The following is a 20,865-nucleotide window of genomic DNA, read 5'->3' on the forward strand; positions in this document are numbered from 1 at the left end:
CCTATCATCATAGATAAGTGGTTTTTAAACTAATGTGACAATGTTTCCTATACTATATTATGAATATGACTGTAATACTGTATGCCATAAAAATTTTGTAACAGTTCATTAGTGTATAGGTTAGGCTACCATGAAACATTTGTATCAATTTTATGAGGCTACCATAAAGTAATCATGTTGCTGCTTCTTTGTTATTAATACATGTCATTATACCTGCAAATATAAATTTATTTTTCACATTGTCTTTTTATTCTTTTTAAGTAAGTTCTGCACACAATGTGGGGCTTGAAAGGGGATCTTCACTCTACTGACTGAACCAGCCAGGCACCCATTATCATTTCATTTTTGATGTTTAGTGTTAGTAATACATATAATTTTGACAATATTTTAGTCAAAAGACAAATAAGATAATATTGATGTAGGTACCAATGTGATTCATCTCGTAGATAGATGATGTACACTTAACAGTATTGATAAATACAGTAAAGTACTATCAATGTATTTTCCTTGTGATTTTTTAGGGGAGGGAGAAAGTCACTTTATTCTAATTAATTCACAAATGAGAATATCACAAAGGGTGATTTAAGGAGACACACAAACATCTGCCCAGCGCCAAGCTCAGAACATTGAGTGAACGTCTACGTAGTAAGAATACCCTTTTTCATTCTAAATCCAAAGATAGCTGTATTTAATTTTGAAGGAGAGGTTCACCTGGTGGTTTTACACTTTATATATTCACTATTAATTATATTTTTATGCTAAATTAACTTGGTCATGAAAGATGATTTTCCATATCTTTAATCTGAACTTCTTGATTAGGCTAATTGCATATCTGCACTGTTTCAGTACCTCGCTGAAACCTTCACAAAGCTTAAGGTCACCCTGGTTCTGGGCACATTGCAGAAACTGTTTCACCTCCTAGTGTCATGGGTCAAACTGCTGCTGCTGGTATGCTGGCTGGGTTCCCAGAGGCTTCTGGTAAGTGATGTCAGGCCTTGAAGGCTCAGCATTACTTTCTTCGCAAGCCCCAAGTAATGGCATGACCCATCCTGTGCCCAACAGCAGAGCCCACAACCACGCCATCTGCTGTGGTTGCCATCTGGGCTATGAGACCTGGCTGCCGCAGCAGACGAGCCAACAGCATATGGTGGAGCTGCTGCTGAGGGCTGAGTTGCTGGTGCTGGTCTAGGCACAGCTCTCATCTGAGGTGTCCGGCTGGCTGGAGGGACCATGTGGGAGGTGTGCCTCCAGCTTGCACGGGGCTTGGTTACTTGCAGAGCATCTTAGTATCTAGAAGTCCGAGATTTAGTGGAGATCCCAGCGGCTTCTTCCATACGATCTAAGGAACATTTTCCTTAGCTTGTGTGGGGGTGCTTGGGTGGCTTAGTCGTTAAGCATCTGCCTTCGGCTCAGGTCACGATCCCATGATCATGGGACCAAGCCCCACATCGGGCTCCCTGCTCAGCGAAAAGCCTGCTTCTCCCTTTCCTACTCCCCTTGCTTATGTTCCCTCTTCTGCTGTGTCTCTGTCAAATAAATAAATAAAATCTTAAAAAAAGAAAAAAGAAAGAAAAAGGTATGGGCGCCTGGGTGGCTCAGTTGGTAAGGCGACTGCCTTCAGCTCAGTTCATGATCCTGGAGTCCCAGGATTGAGTCCCACATCAGGATCCCTGCTCAGCAGGGTGTCTGCTTCTCCCCCTGACCCTCTCTCCTCTCATGCTCTCCCTCTCTCTCATTCTATCAAATAAATAAATAAAATCTTAAAAAAAAAAGTATGTATAGATTTTCAGTGGCATGGGGATTGCCACTCCCCCTCCCCCATTGTTCCAGAGTCACCTGTTCTTAAAAGTATATTTAACAAACTGTGCGAGACTTATACACAGAAAACTACAAAATGTGTCAGAGAAATTAAAGAATGTACAAGTGGAAGGAGAGACATTCTATGTGCATGGATTAGAAGTCTCTCAACATGATCAGATTGCCAAGGCATAGCAGAGATGCTTGTGACTATTGTAAGGTATACAGCAAGGCAAGCAGTGTTCAAATTAACTCATGAAAAGTTCCCTCCTCCCCAGGAATTAAAAAATATCTTAATTCTCAGTGTTGCTAATGTTTTAAACTTTAGTATAATAAATAATTGTTTCCTTTTTCTTAATTTCCATATATGTTTATAACTGACAGGGTTTATTGTTGTTATTGTTGGTAGTGGGTTTTTTTTTTTTTTTAAGATTTTATTTATTTGACAGAGGCAGAGAGAGCCAAGCAAGGGGAGCAGCACATAGGGGGAAAGAGAGTCAGAGCAGGGAGCCCAACAGAAGACTGGATCCCAGGACCCTGGGATCATGACCTGAGTTGAAGGCAGATGCTTAACCATCTGAGCCACCCAGGTGCGCCCCTGTAGTAGGTTTTTTCTTTTTTTGTTGTTTTGTTTTTTACTCTTTTGACAAAAGTTCATAAAAGTCACAGAACAATCATAGTTTTCCCATTGATCTTTAAGATTGCTCCACCATTTCATTTTGTGTGGTGATCAGTGCAGTACCAGCAGGCTTCTCGATAGCTGATTTATAGGGAAATAAAAAGAACTTGGATAGCCATGGCAGTCTTGAAGAAAAAGTTGGAAATAAAGTTGGAAAACTTAGTGTTATTATATATAAAGACTTGGTATGAAATTATAGTAATTAAGACTATTTAGTTTTGGCATGAGGTTAGACAAATAGACCACAGGGACAGAATAGAGAGGATTTAAACAAATCCATTATATACAGATATCTGTTTTATGACATAGGTGCCTCTGCAATTCAGTGGAGAAAAGAATGGTCTTTCCAGTAAATGGTTAAGTTAGGCATCCATACTAAAGAAGAGAAAAAAAAGAAACCTTAACCTATACCTCAAACTGCATAACGGTATTAATTCAAGAGGAATCACAGACCTAAAGGTAAAACTTAATAGTATAAAGCTCTTAGAGAAAACATAGGAGAATGTCTTTGAGATGTTGGGGGTAGATGAGAATGTCTTAAATAAACAGGAAAAGAGCTAATCATAAAAGAAAAGTCTGATAAAATGGACTTTATTAAAATTAAGAACTATTCATCACAGGGGTGCCTGGGTGGTTCAGTGGGTTAAGTGTCTGCCTTCAGCTCAGGTCATAATCCCAGAGTCCTGGGATCCAGTCCCATGTTGGGTTCCCTGCTGAGCAGGGAGTCTGTTTCTCCCTCTCGTTCTACCCCTCCCCCCACTTGCATGTGCTTGCTCTCAAATAAAATCTTAAAAAAAATTATTGGTTTCTCTTTTTTATTTTTCTTGCCTGTTTCTCCTCCTCCTACTCCCCCTGCTTGTGTTCTCTCTCTCAAGTAAATAAAATCTTTTTTTTTTTTAAAGAACTATTCATCATAATACATAGCAGCCATGGGTATATGTATAAAATCTGTGTATTTTATGGTGTAAGGGAATGGTCCAGTTTGATTCTTCTATATATAGCTGTCCAATTTTTCCAGCACCATTTATTGAAGAGACTGTTTTTCTTCCATTGGATATTTTTTCCTCCTTTGTCAAAGATTATTTGACCACGTAGTTGAGGGTCCATATCTGGGCTCTGTGTTCGGTTTCATTGATCTATGTGTCTGTTTTTGTGTCAGTACCATGCTGCCTTGGTGCTCACAGCTTTGTAATATAGCTTGAAATCAGGCAACATGATGACCCCAGCTTTCTTTTTTCCTTTTTCAATATTTCCTTGGCAATTCAGGGTCTTTTCTGGTTCCATACAAATTTTAGGATTGGTTGTTCTAGCATTTTGAAAAATGCCACTGGTATTTTGATCAGGATGGTATTGAAAGTATAGATTGCTCTGGGCAGCGTAGTCCTTTTAATGATGTTTATTCTTCCGATCCAAGAGCATGGAATGTTCTTCCATCTTTTTGTGTGTTCTTCAATTTTTTTTTCATGAGTGTTTCATAGTTCTTAGAGTATAGATCCTTTACCTCTTTGGTTAGGTTTATTCCAAGGTATCTTACAGTTTTTTGGTGCTATTTAAGTGGAATTGATTCTCTAATTTCTCTTTTACAGTTTCATTGTTAGTGTGTAAGAAAGCAACTGATTTCTGTGCATTGGTTTTTGTATCTTGCCACATTACTGAATTGTTGTATGAGTTTTAGTAATTTGGGGGTGGAGACTGCTGGGTTTTCCACAAAGTGTCATGTTATCTGTGAAGAGAGAGAGTTTGATTTCTTCTTTGTTAATTTGAATACCTTTTATTTCTTTTGGTTGTGGGATTGCTATTACTAGGACTTCTAGTACTGTGTTGAACAATAGTGGCAAGAGTGGGCATCCTTATGTCCCTGATCTCAGTGAGAAGGCTGTCAGCTTTTCCCCATTGAGAATGATATTCACTGTGGATTTTTCATAGATGGATTTTATGAAGTTGAGGAATGTGTCCTCTATCCCTATTCTCTGAAGAGTTTTAATCGGGAAAAGATGCTGTATTTTGTCAAATTTTTTTTTTTTTTTTTTTTTTTTTTTTTTTTTGCATCAGTTGAGAGGACCATGTGGTTCTTGTCTCTTCTCTTATTTACGTGTTCTATCACATTGATTTGCGAATGTTGAACCACCCCTGCATGCAAGGGATAAGTCCCACCTGGTTATGATGGATAATCCTTTTAATGTACTGTTGGATCCTGTTAGCTAGGATCTTGTTGAGTTTTGGCGTCCGTATTCATCAGGGATATTGGTCTGAAATTCTCCTTTTTGATGGAGTCTTTGGCTGGTTTGGGGATCAAGGTAATGTTGGCCTCCTAGAAAGAGTCTGGAAGTTTTCCTTCTATTTCTATTTTTTGAAATAGCATCAGGAGAGTAGGTATTATTTCTCCTTTGAATGTTTGGTAGAGTTCCCCAGGGAATCCATCAAGCCCTGGACTTTTGTTTTTTGGGGAGGTTTTTGATCACTGCTTCAATTTGTTACTAGTTATTGGTGTATTGAGGTTGTCAGTTTCTTCCTTTTTCAGTCTTGGAAGTTTATAGGTTTCTAGGAATGCATCCATTTCTTCTAGGTTGCTTAACTTATTGGGATATAGCTGTTGATAATAATTTCTGATGATTGTTTCTATTTCCTTGATGTTAGTCATGATCTCCCCGCTTTCATTCTTAGTTTTATTAATTTAGGTCCTTTCTCTTTTCTTCTGAGTAAGTCTGGCCAGTGGTTAGAGATCTTATTAAGTTATTGATCTTATTAACTCTTTCAAAGAATCAGCTTATAGCTTCATTAAAGTGTTCTACTGTATTTCTAGTTTCTAATTCATTGATCTCTGCTCTAATCTTAATTATTTCCCTTCTTGTGCGTGGGTTAGGTTTAATTTGTTGTTGATTCTCCAGATTTTAAGATTTTATTTATTTATTTGACAGACAGAGATCACAAGTAGGCAGAGAGGCAGGCAGAGAGAGATGAGGAAGCAGGCTTCCTGCTGAGCAGAGAGCCCGATGAGAGGCTTGATCCCAGGACCCTGAGATCATGACCTGAGCTGAAGGCAGAGGCTTTAACCCACTGAGCCACCCAGGCACCTTGATTCTCCAGATTTTTAAGGTGTAAAGACAGTTTGTGTATTTGGGGTTTTTCTGTTTTCTTGAGTGAGGCTTGGATGGCTATATATTTCCCCCTTTAGGACCACATTTGCCATACCCCATAGGTTTTGGATCGATGTGTCTTTGTTGTCATTGGTTTTCATGAATTGATTAAGTTCTTTGATTTCCTGATTGACCTGAACATTCTTGAGCAGGATGGTCTTTAGCTTCCAAGTGTTTGAATTTCTTCCAGATTTTTTCTTGTGATTGAGTTCCAGTTTCAAAGCATTGTGGTCTGAGAACATGCAGGGAATAATCTCAGTCTTTTGGTATTAGTTAAGATCTGATTTGTGACCCAGGATGTGATCTGTTCTGGAGAAAGTTCCATGCGTGCTCAGGAAGAGTGAGTATTCTGTTTTAGGGTGGAATGTTCTGTATATATGAGGTCCATCTGGTCCAGTGTGTCATTCAAAGGTCTTGTTTCTTTGTTCATTTTCCGCTTAGTTGATCTGTCTGTTGTTGAGAGTGGAGTGTTAAGGTCTCCTACAATAAATGTATTATCAGTATGTCTATTTTGATTAACAGTTGGCTTATGTAGTTGGCTGCTCCCGTGTCGAAGGCATAGGTATTTACAGTTGTTAGATCTTCTGGTTGGGTAGGCACTTTAAGAATGATATAGTATCCTTCTGTATCTCTGACTACAGTCTTTAACTTAAAATCTAATTTGTCTGATATGAGAATTGCTACCCCATCTTTCTTTTGAGGTCCATTGGCATGAAAAATGGTTCTCCATCCCTTCACTTTCAGTCGGACTGCATCTTTGGGTTCCAAACAAGTCTCTTATAGACAGCATATGGATGGATCATGTCCTTTTATATGGTCTGCAACTCTGTGCCATTTCATGGGAGCATTTAGGCCATTCATGTTGAGAGTGACAATTGAAAGAAAGAATTTTATTGATGTCATGTTGCCTGTGAAGTCTTTGTTTCTAAAGATTGTCTCTGTAAATTGCTGTTCTATATCACTCTTGGGGTCTTTCTCCTTTTATAGAACCCTCCTTTAATATTTCTGGTAGGGCCAGCTTTGTGGTCACATACTTCTTTGAGTTTCTGCCAGTCTTGGAAGCTCCTTGTCTGTCCATTCATTCTGAATGACAGTCTTGCTGGATGCAGTATCCTTATTAAAATGTCTGTGCTGCCAAGAACAATCTATACTTTCAATGCCATCCTAATCAAAATACCCATGGCATTATTCAAAGTGCTGGAACAAGCAATCCTAAAATTTGTATGGCACCAGAAAAGACCCTTAATCACCAAGGGAATGTTGAAAAAGAAAACAAAGCTGGGGCATCACATTGCCTTATTTCAAGCTATATTACAAAACTGTGATCACCAAGGGCAGCATGGTATTGGGACAAAAACAGATACATAGATTTGTGGAAATGAATAGAGAGCCCAGATATGGACCCTCAACTCTATGGTCAACTAATCTTTGACAAATCAGGAAAAAAAAATCCAGTGGGAAAGAGACAGTCTCTTCAATAGGTGGGAAAATTGGATAGCCACATGCAGAAGAATGAAACTAGACCATTCTCTTATACCATTCACAAAGATAAACTCTAAATGGATGAAAAACCTTAATGTGAGACCGGACTCCGTCTAAATCCTAGAGGAGAACATAGGCAGTAACTTCTTCAGCTTCAGCCGCAGCAACTTCTTTCAGGACATGTCTCTGAGACAAGGGAAACAAAAGCGAAAATGAACTTTTGGGACTTAATCAAGATAAAAAATTCTGCACAGCAAAGGAAACCTTCAGCAAAACAAAGACGCAACCACAGAATGGGAGAAGATATTTGCAAATGACACTACAGACAAAAGGCTGATATCCAAGATCTTCTCAAACTCAACACCCAAAAAACAGGTGAGTCAAGAAATGGGAAGAAGACATGAGCAGATACTTCTCCAAAGAAGACATAAAAAAAGCTAACAGACACATGAAAAAGTGTTCATCATCATTAGCCATCAGGGAAATTCAAATCAAAACCACATTGAGATACCACTTACACCAGTTAGAATGGCAAAAATCAACAAGGCAAGAAAAAACAAATGTTGGAGAAGTTGTGGAGAAAGCTCTTACAGTTTTTGGTGGGAATGCAAATTGGTGCAGCCACTTTGGAAAACAGTGTGGAGGTTCCTCAAAAAATTAAATATAGAGCTACCCTGTGACAAAGCTACTGCACTACTGGGTATTTACCCGAAAGATGCAGATGTAGTGAAAAGAAGGGCCATATGCACCCCAAGGTTCATAGCAACAGTGTCCACAATAGCCAAAATGTGGATAGAGCCAAGATGCCCTTCACAGACAAGTGGATAAAGAAGTTGTGGTCCTTATACACAATGGAATATTTCATCACCATATTCTGTTTTGGGACTTACATGCTTCTTGTCCTCCCTGCATCAAGAAGGTTGGGACTGGAAGAGGTTATGCTAAGTGAAATAAGTCAAACAAAGAAAGTCAATTTTTATATGGTTTCAGTTATTTGTGGAACATAAGGAATAGCATGGAGGACATTAGGAGAACGAGAAATTGGAGGGGGAGATGAACCATGAAAGACTGTGGACTCCGTGAAACAAACAGGGTTTTAGAAGGGAGGGGGTTGGGAGGATGGGTGAATCTGATGGGTATCAAGAAGGGCACGGATTGTATGGAGCACTGCGTGTTTTATGTAAACATTGAATCATGGAACACTACATCAAAAACTAATGATGTACTGTAGTGGTGACTAACATTACAATAAAAAATTTTTTAAAAATCTACATATGTTTCTATGTATGTGTATGTGTGTGTATAAAATTTATATATCAGAAGACAACCATTCAATTCTGAAAATGGACAAAAGACTTGGATAGCTGTTTTCAAGAAGGAAATCCAAATGCATTGCAAAGATGCTCAGCATCATTAGTTGTTAGGAAATACAGATTGAAACTACATTGAGACACCATTGCACAGAAGTATAATGTCTAATATTTACAATACCAAGAGTGGGCAAGGCTGTGAATTAACTAGAACTCATTCATAGCTTTTAGGAATGGGTAACGGTGTAGCTTTGAAAAACTGGCAATATCTACTAAACTCTGTGACCTTATCCAGTGACCCAAGAATTCCACTCCTAGGAAAATAGCCAAGAGAAATACACGTGTTCACCAAAGACATGTACAAGAATGTCAGTGGAATTTTGTTCATAATAGTGCTTCCCCCACCCTCCCAAACAGCAGGGAGCAGCTTAAATATCTGTTAACTGTAGGATGGATTAAAAAAAAAATTGTGATGTATTCATACAATGAAAGGAGTCACAAACTTAAAGCCGTGCATATAGCTACATGGCTGAATCCCACAGAAGTAATATATTGACTGAAAGAAGTAAAATGTGAAAGATCACAAACTTAATGATTATTTTTATTTGAGATTCAAGTAGTATTTCAACGCATCCACATTAATAGAAGTCTGAATACTTGTAAGCTCTGGGAAGGAATATTCATAGGGAAGGAGCATAAGTGTCCCTTGTGAGGTGGAAAGAAATCAAGTTGTTACAATAGTGCATACTTTTGTACAAATTCATTGAGGAATATACCTAAGATTGTGCTTTTTGGTACGTATATTCTTCCTCAATTTTTAAAAATTGGGCTTGTGGGACAAAGTTTTCTTTGCTTTCCACAGTAGAAAGTGCTTAAAATCAGTATTTTGGGATTTGTCAGAAAACTTTGATTTATTGATACCCTATACATTTGACAAGAGAAACCATTAAAGATAATTTTTTAAAAAGATTTTATTTGAGAGAGAGCGCACAGGGAGGGGGGAGGAAGGAAGGGCAGAGGAAAAGGGAGAAGCAGATTCCCTGCTGAGCCACAAGCCCAATGCAGGACGCAGTCCCAAGACCCTGGGATCATGAACTGAGCTGAAGGCAGATGCTTAACTGACTGAGCCATGGAGATGCCTCACCAATAAAGATAGTTTAAACCAAGAAGGATCCTGATGCTTGAAAGGTCAATAGAAATTAAAGTCCACTATTCTTTCTGCTATTGCTACTACTACCAGCTAACCTATATTGAGTGCGTTCTGTGTGCCAGATGCTGTGCTATATTTTCTTCCTTCATTTAATCTGGAGTTGGAGTAAAGGCCGTATTCTTTTTTGGGACTTACATGCTTCTTGTCCTCCCTGTAACCTAACACCTTTGAAATTTGCAGGATCAGTCTCTTGTATTCACTTCTTACTGCAGTTATTCACAGATTCAGAGCCATTCCTAATTCCTTAAATATTTAGTGCCTTTCAGTTTCTTGGCTTCTTCATGTTGTGATATTGTTTACCACTCTTCTCAGCCACTCACTTAAATAGTTCTGTCTTCGACCTCTGTTACCAGTGACTGAATTACAGTTCCAAGTATTTTCTTTGATGACCACTTCTCGTTTTTTCAGCTGATTTTCTCTTGTATCCTGCCTCTGACAACTATTCCAAATATTTGACATTACCAGGACTTAACCATCCATTGACTCTACTCCCTTGAAGGACCTACCCTGTCATTATTTCCTTCCTTATGCAGCCTAAATTCCATGGCCTATATTATTGGACTCCCTTGCATACCCTTATCTTTCTTGCCTCTGTTTCCCTTTATCTTATCCTTTTGCTAAATCTCATCTCTTGTTAAATCTGTCTCTGAGTCTGATGTAGTCTTTATGTAGTCTGTCTTTATGTAGCTGTAGTTGGGTGGTGAAAACCTACAACCAGGTACTTGTTTTTACTTTAAAGTACCTACTACTAACCCAAGGTGTGTCCTCACTGCTGTTGGTGGGTTTATTACATTTCCCTAATCCATTGCTATCCTGTTCTACAAGGTAGCTATTTTATTTTTTCTTCTCTCCTCAAACTCCATTCCCCATCCCCCTGTCCATGGTTTTACTTTGTATTTCACTGTAAAATAGAAGAATTAGAATTAGGTAAATTAGAATTTACCCTTACCTCTGCCAGCCAGCCCTCATCTGTACTATAGTCTGCCTTGTCTTCTGTTACCATAGATTGTCATTGTTAGACCAACTCCTCTCCTTATATAGCATTCTGTCCCTTTTCACTGAAAATATCATCACTCCATCAGATTTCCTCATCTGAATCATAAATTATTTTTCCTTTCTTTTAGAACATTTCTGTATTGCTATATCTCCTATTTTGTAAAATCCTTTATGTTCCTCCAGTTACTGTCAATTTCTAGGTTCTTCATTGTAGCAAAAGTTAGAGTTGTTTATGTTTATTTATAATCTCCAATTCCTCTCACCTCAGTTTCTTAAAACTTTTCCAGTCAGGGTTACTTCTGTGCTGCTCACCCACAAACATCAAGGTGTATAGTAACCCTTATGTAACTACATATAATGAGCAGTGTACAGATCTTAAATTTTTCAATCTACCTGCTCCATTTAGCATCTTACTGCTTTCTTGGAGTATTTTCTTCGCTTGGCTCCTGGTTGTCTTCCTATCTTACTAGTTCCTCTTTGTGTAGAACACTTGTAACAAAGCAGGCCTGGGAATGATTATCCTTAGAAAGTCCTGTCTGCAAGGTTGGCCCCTGGCTAGTATCTTGAACTTAAGTAGTAAACAGTTTCCTGTACTGTTCTAAAACTTCCTCTAAATGATAAGGTCATTGTGCCTAAATAAAATTGTTTGTGTAAGCCCTATGATCAAGTAGAACACCTGCTTTCCTTTTGGGGAATCTGGAATCTTGGTGTATGCTTGGCAGAGGATGTCTATGTGAACAGCTCTAAATAAAAACCAGGGGCACTGAGTCTCTAATGAGCTTTCTTAGTAGACAACACTTCACATTATGTTGTAACAAGTGTGTCCTATGGGATTCCATTGGGGAAGAGTTCTTGGAAGTTTGTACCTAGTTACCTCTGGACTTTGTTGTGTGAGCCTTTTCCCTTTGCTAATTTTGCTTTGTATTCTTTCATAGTAATAAACTGTAATCATTAATATAATGCATTATGTAAGTCTTTCTAGTGAATCACTCAGCCTGGAGGTTGCTTGGAAGACTTCCAGCAGACTCCTTTTCAATATATTTTTCTGGTTCCTTTTCAACTCCCTTACCTCTAAATTTGGGTACTTGAAGAATCCATCTTCCGTGACCATAGTCCCTATGTGTTTTTATCCATTTCTAGGCAATGTCCTTTAATCTTATATTAAAATATTATTGATCTGTATTTTAGGCTCCGAAATTTTCTGGATTTATTTTTCATGCTCTAAAGTAATTATTTTGGAAATCAAGCAAGATGATTACAGATTACTAAAGTAAGATAGAGATTTACTCTTGTTACTAGAAATTTTGTGTGATTTTTAAAAATTCATTTTAAATACAGTTATGCTTATGGAAATTTGTAAAAGAATTATAAAGAAAGCAATTACAGTGTTAAATTTAAAAATTATCAGAAAGGAAACAACAGAATTTTACATAGCAGAGAAGCTCTGAGGTTTAGACTAAACTAGAAAATTACCGTTAATGTAAAGATTTTGGGAAATAGACAACAGGAAATTGATGATTTTTTTTACTAAATTTTAGTTATATTTTAAATTATCATTCTGTTTAGCATTGTAAATTAATTTTTAAAAAGATTGCATACTTTAGTTTTAAATAGTTTATTTACCCCATAACTGCTGTAGAAACTAATACTTGTAATTGATACAGTTCTGAAGCATAATGTTAACTGTCTTAGAGTCACTGATGTATTTGGTAAAGTGACATCACTTCAAATGAAGCTAAGATGACACTGATGCTTTATTTGCCACTAAAACCATTATAAGACAACTGCTCTGAATAAGTAAGTCTGACCATGTTTCTTAATTAAGTCAATTGAGATGCCATAGTTCATGCATAGTTTAAAAGGAACAGAATACTTAAATTGTTCCATATGTTTGTTTTATTTCTCTGGCCTACCTCTAATGCCATAAAATATTGGTATTAGATGACAAAAATAACAGTTAAAAAGTTAGTATTTTCTGTTGACTAAACCTTAGACTTAATAAAATTTAAAGTAGTTCAGAAGGCAATCAGTATGTATTCTTCCTTGTCTCTTAAGACAATTACTACAAATACGGTTTGTGGCAATAGTAAAAGGCAAAAATTCTTGATAAACGAAATTGAACTTAGTATAAATAGTGATTTATAAATGAAAACCACATTTTAATCCTTGCAGCATTGTTTTCTTTTCCTCCTTGACACAGTAGAGTACCCATTGTGACTAGAGATAAGTAACTTTGTTTACTAGTTATTATGCTGCTTGTCTATGCAGACTGCCTAAAATCAGAAATGAAATACTAAAAATCGTGTGCTTTTTCCCTTTCTCTCATTCTTTCCTCTTATTTAAGGATTCATTCATGCATTCATTTATACATTTATTCAATAAACATTTCTTGGATATAGGTTGTATACCAGGCATTATAAAATTGAGTAAATTTTGAATAAATGAAGGCCTTACCTTCATTGACCTTATGATTTAGTTCCATGTGTGATACTCCATTCTGAAAGTGTAAATCAAAGGTATTTCTCTCTTTAGGCTTAAATGTTATATCTTTAAAAATAAGGTTTAGATTCCTATGTGATGAAAGAATGCTTTTCTAGAATGATTTAAAATTTTAAGCATACGGGATACTTTAAATTCTTTTGGGAGACAGTTGGGAGCGTGAGTGAGAGGCATCCCTAAGGAGACCTACTCTACTCACTATTATCAGGATTATGTGGGCCAGAAGTGTTTTTCAAGAGAATTCCATGATGTTCAAGGTGGAAAGTGGAATTTAGTATTCCATAAAAATCAACAGACATACATTTATATGTATACCCCTTGGGCCTTCCCCCCCTGAAATATTTCAGTGATGTAATAAAGCAGTTATATGACACTTTTATGAAAAGTCCCATCATTTAGCTGCATTGTGAGGGAGTAAGACACAAAAATGGTGATATCCATATTAGTTTATAAACTATGGTCTATTATTTAGTCTATGTTCTTTGGATTGCTAACTAATTAAGGAAAATATTTAGAAATGATAATTTTTTGAATGCTATAGTATTACATAGTAGGACTAAAAAGGAGAGGAGCTTCAAAAATCTAAATATTCATTTGTTTTCTGTGCTTCTTGAAAGTATATAATTTGATTTTAACTGCTTTATTGAGATACAATTTACATATCATAAAGTTTCCCCACTGAAATTGTACAACTCTCATTTTTTTTAGTATGTACAAGTTGTACGGCCATCACTATTGTCATCACCCCAAAATGTAATTTGATTTTTGAGCTCTATATATGGAAACAAGAAAATTAAAGTTTTTCTTTCTTTACTTTATTTATTTTTTTAAGATTTTATTTATTTATTTGACAGACACAGTGAGAGAGAGAACACAGGCAGGGGGAGGGAGAGAGGAAGAAGCAGGCTTCCCGCTCAGCAGGGAGCCCAATGTGGGCCTTGATCCCAGGACCCTGGGATCATGACCTGAGTCAAGGTAGACTCTTAATGATTGACCCAACCAGGTGCCCATGAAAATTTAAGTTTTTCTTAAAAAATTAACATCCTTCTATGGAGTTTCTGTTTGGGATGATGAAAAAAATCTGGAAATGGCCTTAATTTTGTGTATGTGGTGATGTTTGCACAGCATTGTGAATATATTAATGCTACTTGATTGTATGCTTAAAAGCAGTTAAAATTTAAATTTTACATTATGTATATTTTACCACAATAAAAATTAATATCCATTCATATGAAATCAGAATTAGTGGCTTAACTTTAATAAAAGTTCTTGAAAATTTAAGCCTGAGCCATGCATAGTACATAATTTTTCCTTAAACATGTTATAACAAAAATAGTCTTATAGTAAAAAAAAAAATCACATTATTAATTTTCATAGACTGGAAAACAGACCTTAAAATTGTTGTAGGTATTTATTTTTATAGAAATTTCTGTAGAATTAACTGAAATAAAAAAGGTAATCAGCTTTTCTTTAATTTTATACTGTGTGAAAAAGCCAGATGCTAAACAATGCAGAATCATTTACCTAAAGGAAGAAGAAGTAAATACACAGGAAACATGCACACACAATAATTTAAAAGTATCCGTTTATAGATGCATGAAGTTTCTGGAAGGAAATACAAGAAATGGTAATATTGGATGTTTTGGGCAGGAGAACTCGGTGACTGGATTTCATGGGTGGGAGGGATATTTCCCATATGTGTGAATATATGACCTGCCAAAACATTTTATTTATTTATTTATTTATTTTTTAAGATTTTTACTTTTTATTTATTTATTTGACACAGAGAGAGAGATCACAAGTAGGCAGAGAGGCAGACAGAGAGAAGGGGGGGGGAAGCAGACTCCCTGCTGAGCAGAGAGCCCAATGCGGGGCTCGATCCCAGGATGCTGAGATCATGACCTGAGCTGAAGGCAGAGGCTTAACCCACTGAGCCACCCAGGTGCCCCAACCTGCCAAAACATTTAAAATAAACAATTCAGGGCGCCTGGGTGGCTCAGTGGGTTAAGCCGCTGCCTTCGGCTCAGGTCATGATCTCAGGGTCCTGGGATCGAGTCCTGCATCGGGCTCCCTGCTCGGCGGGGGGCCTGCTTCCCTTCCTCTCTCTCTGCCAGTCTCTCTGCCTACTTGTGATCTCTCTCTGTCAAATAAATAAATAAAATCCTTAAAAATAAATAAATAAATAAATAAACAATTCATTATCCTGATCCCAGTCTCAGAATCAAACATGACTCTGTTCTTTTCTACTGTGCTTTGGTGACAGCAGATTATGTTTTATTGATATTGGTTTGAAAATGAGCTATATTACCTGTTTTCTTTCTAGGAATTGATTATGGATTAAGTTTACCCCTTGGGGAAGATTATGAACGTAAGAAACATAAACTAAAAGAAGAATTGAGGCAGGATTACAGACGTTATCTTACTCAGGTAATATATTCTTATTAGTTAGCTGGATCTTATGCTTCAGAATTCATTTGCTGAATCTATTTTCCTAAGGTTTTAGTCAAAAATGTTAATTTTTAGGTTATCTTTGATATCTAATAGTAGGATATTATAGTGACAGTTAAGGGACATATATGACATTGGTAGAAAGTGGTGCTGAGAAGTGGTGCCACGGAATAACATATTCTTAATCTTTGCAGTGGAATAGTTTTAATTTTAAATGAAACTGTAACTTCTGGTTGTTCATGTTCTTTGTAGAATTATCATGGTTTTAAAAAAACCTGATTATGGTTCCCTACTCCTCTACTCCCCACGACCATGTATTAAAATGATACATGGGATTCTAGTTGCCACTTATTTTCCTGTCAGCTAAGCTTTTAAAAACTTCATTTAACATATTTACTTAGCTTCCAAAGTCTTTACTTTATGATTTAATCTGTTTACTTAGTGGAACCCTTGTTTTAAGTATGGTTGATTAAATTACGTAATTGCTAATGAGTTCTTACAAGTTTTGAAATGCAATTTAATTTTTAGGTTATCACATTATTTTAAACAATTATGATGTTTCTAGTCATCCCAAGATACTCTATAGTTTTTTTAATACTTTATAATGTTTGTTCCAAGTGTATAATTATTTATTCTGATTTGCACATGGAGAGAAAGAACTTTGAATACATTTTATCAATGGTTTGTTTCCTTTGACTTTAGGGTATTACACAAGCAAAAAGAAAGGTAGGGTTGCCTGCAACCTTTATATTTCTTTATTTCTTTTAGATCTAGTAGCTTGCAGTTATTTTCATTTATGAAATTGCTTTGAAGCTAAAAAGAAAAATAACTTTATCTGTGATTTTGAGACTTTTGAATGATAACATTTTGTATCCTTGCTTTTACCAAGATGGCAGTCTGTATGTTGTAATTTTTCATTGATATAATCAAGCATTCTTTTTGATTCCTGCTTTGCATTTATTTTTGTTGCTTTCTTGTGCATCTTTTGGAAAGATTTTATAGCTATTATAAGCCCATTTGTTTTCAGCATGCCAGTTTTTTTTCTTCAAATTAGGCTCACATTAACGTTAATAAAATAATAGATACTCAGGATATTCTAAGATTTTTTTTTTAATTCTGTGTTGTCAAGATTTGGATTACTTAGTATTTTTGCACCCAAACCCATAGATTGTGTTTATAAATTTATATTGGAAAATAAAAATATTATACTTTTATAGAACTTTAAAAAATGAATCTCACACATTCATTCATCATTCAGCCAACACTTTTTAAGCACTTATGAAGAAGAATCTGTCGGGGGGCGCCTGGGTGGCTCAGTGGATTAAAGCCTTTGCCTTCAGCTCAGGTCATGATCCCAGGGTCCTGGGATCGAGTCTCGCATCGGGCTCTCTGCTCAGCGTGAGCCTGCTTCCTGCTTTCTCTCTGCCTGGCTCTCTGCCTACTTGTGATTTCTACCTATCAAATAAATAAATAAATCTTAAAAAAAAATAAGAATCTGTCTTCAAGGTGTCTTTGAATCTGGTCATAGAGACAACATTCATACAGGTTAGAAACTGTAACTATTAAGAAGGCTATAATGATCAGGAAAAACCTCAAGGTGTTACTTTGTAAGACATTGTAGGATAGGTGGGGTTTGGAAATTCTAGAGGGCAAATCAAGGAGAGGAAGCTTTTCAGATGGAGAATATACAATGAAGGACTTGGATGGTAGACTTTAGCTTTGTATGAATAAGGCACATGTGATTTACCAGTCTGAATAAGTTAGAGTAGTTTCTTTTTGAGGGTAGTAAAAAATCATGATGTAGGTAGATAGGATAGAATAGATTAGATTTTTTAAAAAGGAATTTTATTTATTATTTTTATTATGTATTTATTTACTTATTTAATTTTTAAGTAGGCTCCATGCCCAACATGGAGCTTCAACTCATGACCCTGAGATTTAGAGTTGCATGCTCTATAGAATGAGCCAGCCCAGTGCTCCTAGATTAGATTTTTAATTTGATATGTGTGAAACATTATACCTCTATAAGCAGCCTGTGAAGACCTTGATAACTCTTTCAGGACTGTTAGTACTGCATATTAGAGATTCTTACTGTTTATTTTAAATTACTGCTATAGATTTTTCACTTCTGCTTCCACTAATTTTTAGTTTGTTCTTCATACTACTTTCCAGAATGATCCTGTCCCTTACCAATTTAAATACTTCAGTGTCTGCTCACAGACCTTAAGGATAAAAATGCATACTCCTTAGCATGGCATGTGAAGTCTTTCATGTTACAGCCCACCTCCCTGGCCTTGTACCTCAATATTCTCCCCATCTCCTACTGTTCCTTATTGGGTTGGGTTTTCCTCTGTTACCTTTTTCACTTGTGGATATTATATTTCCTCATAGAAGATCTTAAAAAAGAATGGTGGTAGGAGGCATAGGAAGAGATTGCCTTTATGAAAGAGAAAAAGATCAAGGAAAAGAGATATTTAAATTCAAATGGGTATGAAGGAGTTTTTGGTGTTGGGGTATCCAGAATATGGTTGTGATAGAGGAGCAGTAGTCCCTTAATATGGAAGAGCAAATTTTGGTTGACGTCTGAGAAAGTGGGCATGGAAAGGAAAACATGGAAAAAGGAAAATCCAAATAGGATTTGGGTAGGTGGCTGCAGTGGCTTTCTTGACCCTTTAGGAAGTCCTATTCTTTCTAGATTTTTTCCTGTGGCTTTCTGACTTTTTTGGATTGCATGGATATTTCAATTAAAAAAAAAAAGTCCTTAGATTTTGCCAAGAAGAAACATTAAACAACTGCCATCTTCTTTTGAGTTTTTAAAATAGAAGACACTTGACCATTTAGAAGTGCAGGGAAAACGTATTCTCAGAAGAACAATTTTTAAATTGAATTAGTAAATATATATTTATAGCCCAGAGTTTTCTCTTAAACTTCACACTTTTCCATTTGGCTACCTGTCTTAGAAATCTAATGGATATCTCATGTTGAGCATGTCCAAAAGGGAACTCTAGATTTCTATTTTTCCCACTCCCCCCATCTAACATACCATACTCTTCATTATGTTTATTATTTCTTGTCCGTTTCCTGTGCTTGAATGTAAGCTTCAGGGAGGCAGGGGTCTTTGTTTTCTTCACTGATGAATCTCAGACATATCAAACATTTTGGGGCAGTCGGCAGTCAGTATTTATTGAGTGAATGAGAATATGTCTAAAATTGAGCTTTTAAAATAACTCACTCTGCTGTCCTTATTATTATTATTTTTTTCATTTATTGGACATTCCAAACATCATTCTGGGCCTGTGTTGGGAGTGTGAATTGCCCAGCGAAGGAGTGAGGATGCTGTCTCTCTGTCTTCCCAGGGTTGGAACTCTGAATATGTTTTTTTGTACATGTGTAACTCTACAAAATGGCTAGGTTAATGGTGTACTTTTTTTTTTATTTTTTTTATTTTTAAAGATTTTATTTATTTATTTGACAGAGAGAGATCACAGGTAGATAGAGAGGCTGGCAGAGAGAGAGAGAGAGGGAAACAGGCTCCCTGCCGAGCAGCCGAGCAGAGAGCCCGATGTGGGACTCGATCCCAGGACCCTGAGATCTTGACCTGAGCCGAAGGCAGCGGCTTAACCCACTGAGCCACCCAGGCGCCCCAATGGTGTACTTTTTAATGTAAGAGCTAAACTGACTCAGGGATCTAGTCAGGTATCCTGTTTTTTCCTTTGACAAATAAGTTTAGAGTTCTAAACAACCAGTTTTCAAATAAGCTTTTGTAGCATAACTTATTTGTAAATTCAGATTCAATGAAATCTTATATTTTTATTTTTTAAAAAGATTTATTATTTTAGAGAGAGAGAGAAAGCACTAGTGCAAAGGGCAGAGGAAGAGAGAGAAAGAATCTCCAGCTGACTCCACTGAGCGTAGATTCCAACACAGGGCTTGAGATCACAACACTGAGATCATGACCTATGGGCACTTAACCGACAGTGCCATCCAGACATCCCTCAATGAAACCTTATTAATCATTTAGTTATACTAATCACTCTGCTCCCAAATGTTTTGAATGTAGTTATATTGTATCAGTTGGTACATTATATTGTAGTTATTTGTTTACATGTTTGTTTCCTCAGCTGAACTGTAAATTTCTTACATAGAGGGGATATAGTCTTATTTTTGTCTCCTTACCACTGAAAAAAGTAACTGGAAAGTTTTAGGTAGTCAATAATTCCTTATTTAATGAATAAATAAAAGGCATGGGACTATACAGCTTAACAAGTATCAATTCATTTAATCCTCATAACCTAATGATTTAGATGGCGTTATCCCTTCCTTAAAAAATAAAGCAGTTGAGTCAGAGATGTTAAATAATTTCCAGATTATATGACTACCAAGCAGTACCAAGTTGGGGATCATATATATTTTTTAATCATCCTGTGTTTGCTTTATAGTATTCTAAAATATTTTACATTTTAATCCTCTTTGAACCTTATACCAGCTTTGGTAGGTAGGCAGAGCAGATACCATTCTCATTTTATGTAAGAAGACTGAGTCAGGGAAGTTAAGCAACTTGCTCATTGTTCTAGAATTGAGAAGTGTTGGGACTAGTCCTCGGGCCCAGGTCTTTTGACTCCTAGTCTGATGCTCTATATACTACACTGCATTATCTAAATCTTTAATGAATAAGGATGGTCATACATATACGGAAACAGTGTTCATAGTTTATATCTTTTGGCATTTGAGTGGATATCCCCTCATAAATTATCACAGGAAAATTAGTAAAAAAACATTATTGCAGCATGTATGCAGATCTTGGTGAGGAAGTTTAAATTTGCCTCAAATTTGCCAAAGACTAGTAGAGCACTGATAATGAAGAATATGTGCTTAGAAAAGAAATATAAATTGGGAAAGAGTTTTCTTTTTCCCTTGCTTTTTAATCATCTGGAATATATATGTTACAAATGAAAATTAAGACCTGATTCTCCTCTTCAGGGACTTTTTGATTGGAAGAAAGTTCTGTGTTCCAATTACTTTTGTACTTTATGTCTTCATCTCCATTTCATTCTTTTACTCTGCATAATGTATAGTTTAGAAAATAGAATGTAAAGACACATTTATGAAACATAAAGGCAATTAGGTAATATATTTTTTTAATGTGTATATATACAGAAAAATTTTCTGTCCACGAGTGAAACAGATCCATCTACCCTGGGAGTTTCTCTTCCTATTGGTGAGAGGCTATCTGCCAAGGTAGGTGGATAGGAGTAGTTATTGTGGGTAATAATTTTGTGAGGTATCAAAATAGTTAACGTACTCCTG

The 20,865-nt window shown here is 36.4% G+C and overlaps 1 protein-coding gene and 1 pseudogene across 9 annotated transcripts in view; one reads left to right on the forward strand and one right to left on the reverse strand.

The window, feature by feature from the left end:
* Positions 1-20,865, forward strand: part of CSPP1 (centrosome and spindle pole associated protein 1) — a 168,164-nt gene that overhangs the window by 31,988 nt on the left and 115,311 nt on the right. For 4 of the 9 annotated variants that reach the window (XM_059394672.1, XM_059394679.1, XM_059394675.1 and 1 more), the window contains 3 exons: positions 15,434-15,537; positions 16,261-16,284; positions 20,716-20,796. In XM_059394672.1, the coding sequence (XP_059250655.1) occupies positions 15,434-15,537; positions 16,261-16,284; positions 20,716-20,796 (209 nt within the window). The remainder of the gene's footprint in view (positions 1-15,433; positions 15,538-16,260; positions 16,285-20,715; positions 20,797-20,865) is intronic. The other 5 variants (XM_059394676.1, XM_059394678.1, XM_059394673.1 and 2 more) reach the window with 3 other exon arrangements.
* LOC132013354 (coiled-coil-helix-coiled-coil-helix domain-containing protein 2-like) lies at positions 754-11,722 on the reverse strand (annotated as a pseudogene).

Source organism: Mustela nigripes, chromosome 3 (genome assembly GCF_022355385.1).
Source record: "Mustela nigripes isolate SB6536 chromosome 3, MUSNIG.SB6536, whole genome shotgun sequence".
Classification (NCBI taxonomy): domain Eukaryota; kingdom Metazoa; phylum Chordata; class Mammalia; order Carnivora; family Mustelidae; genus Mustela; species Mustela nigripes.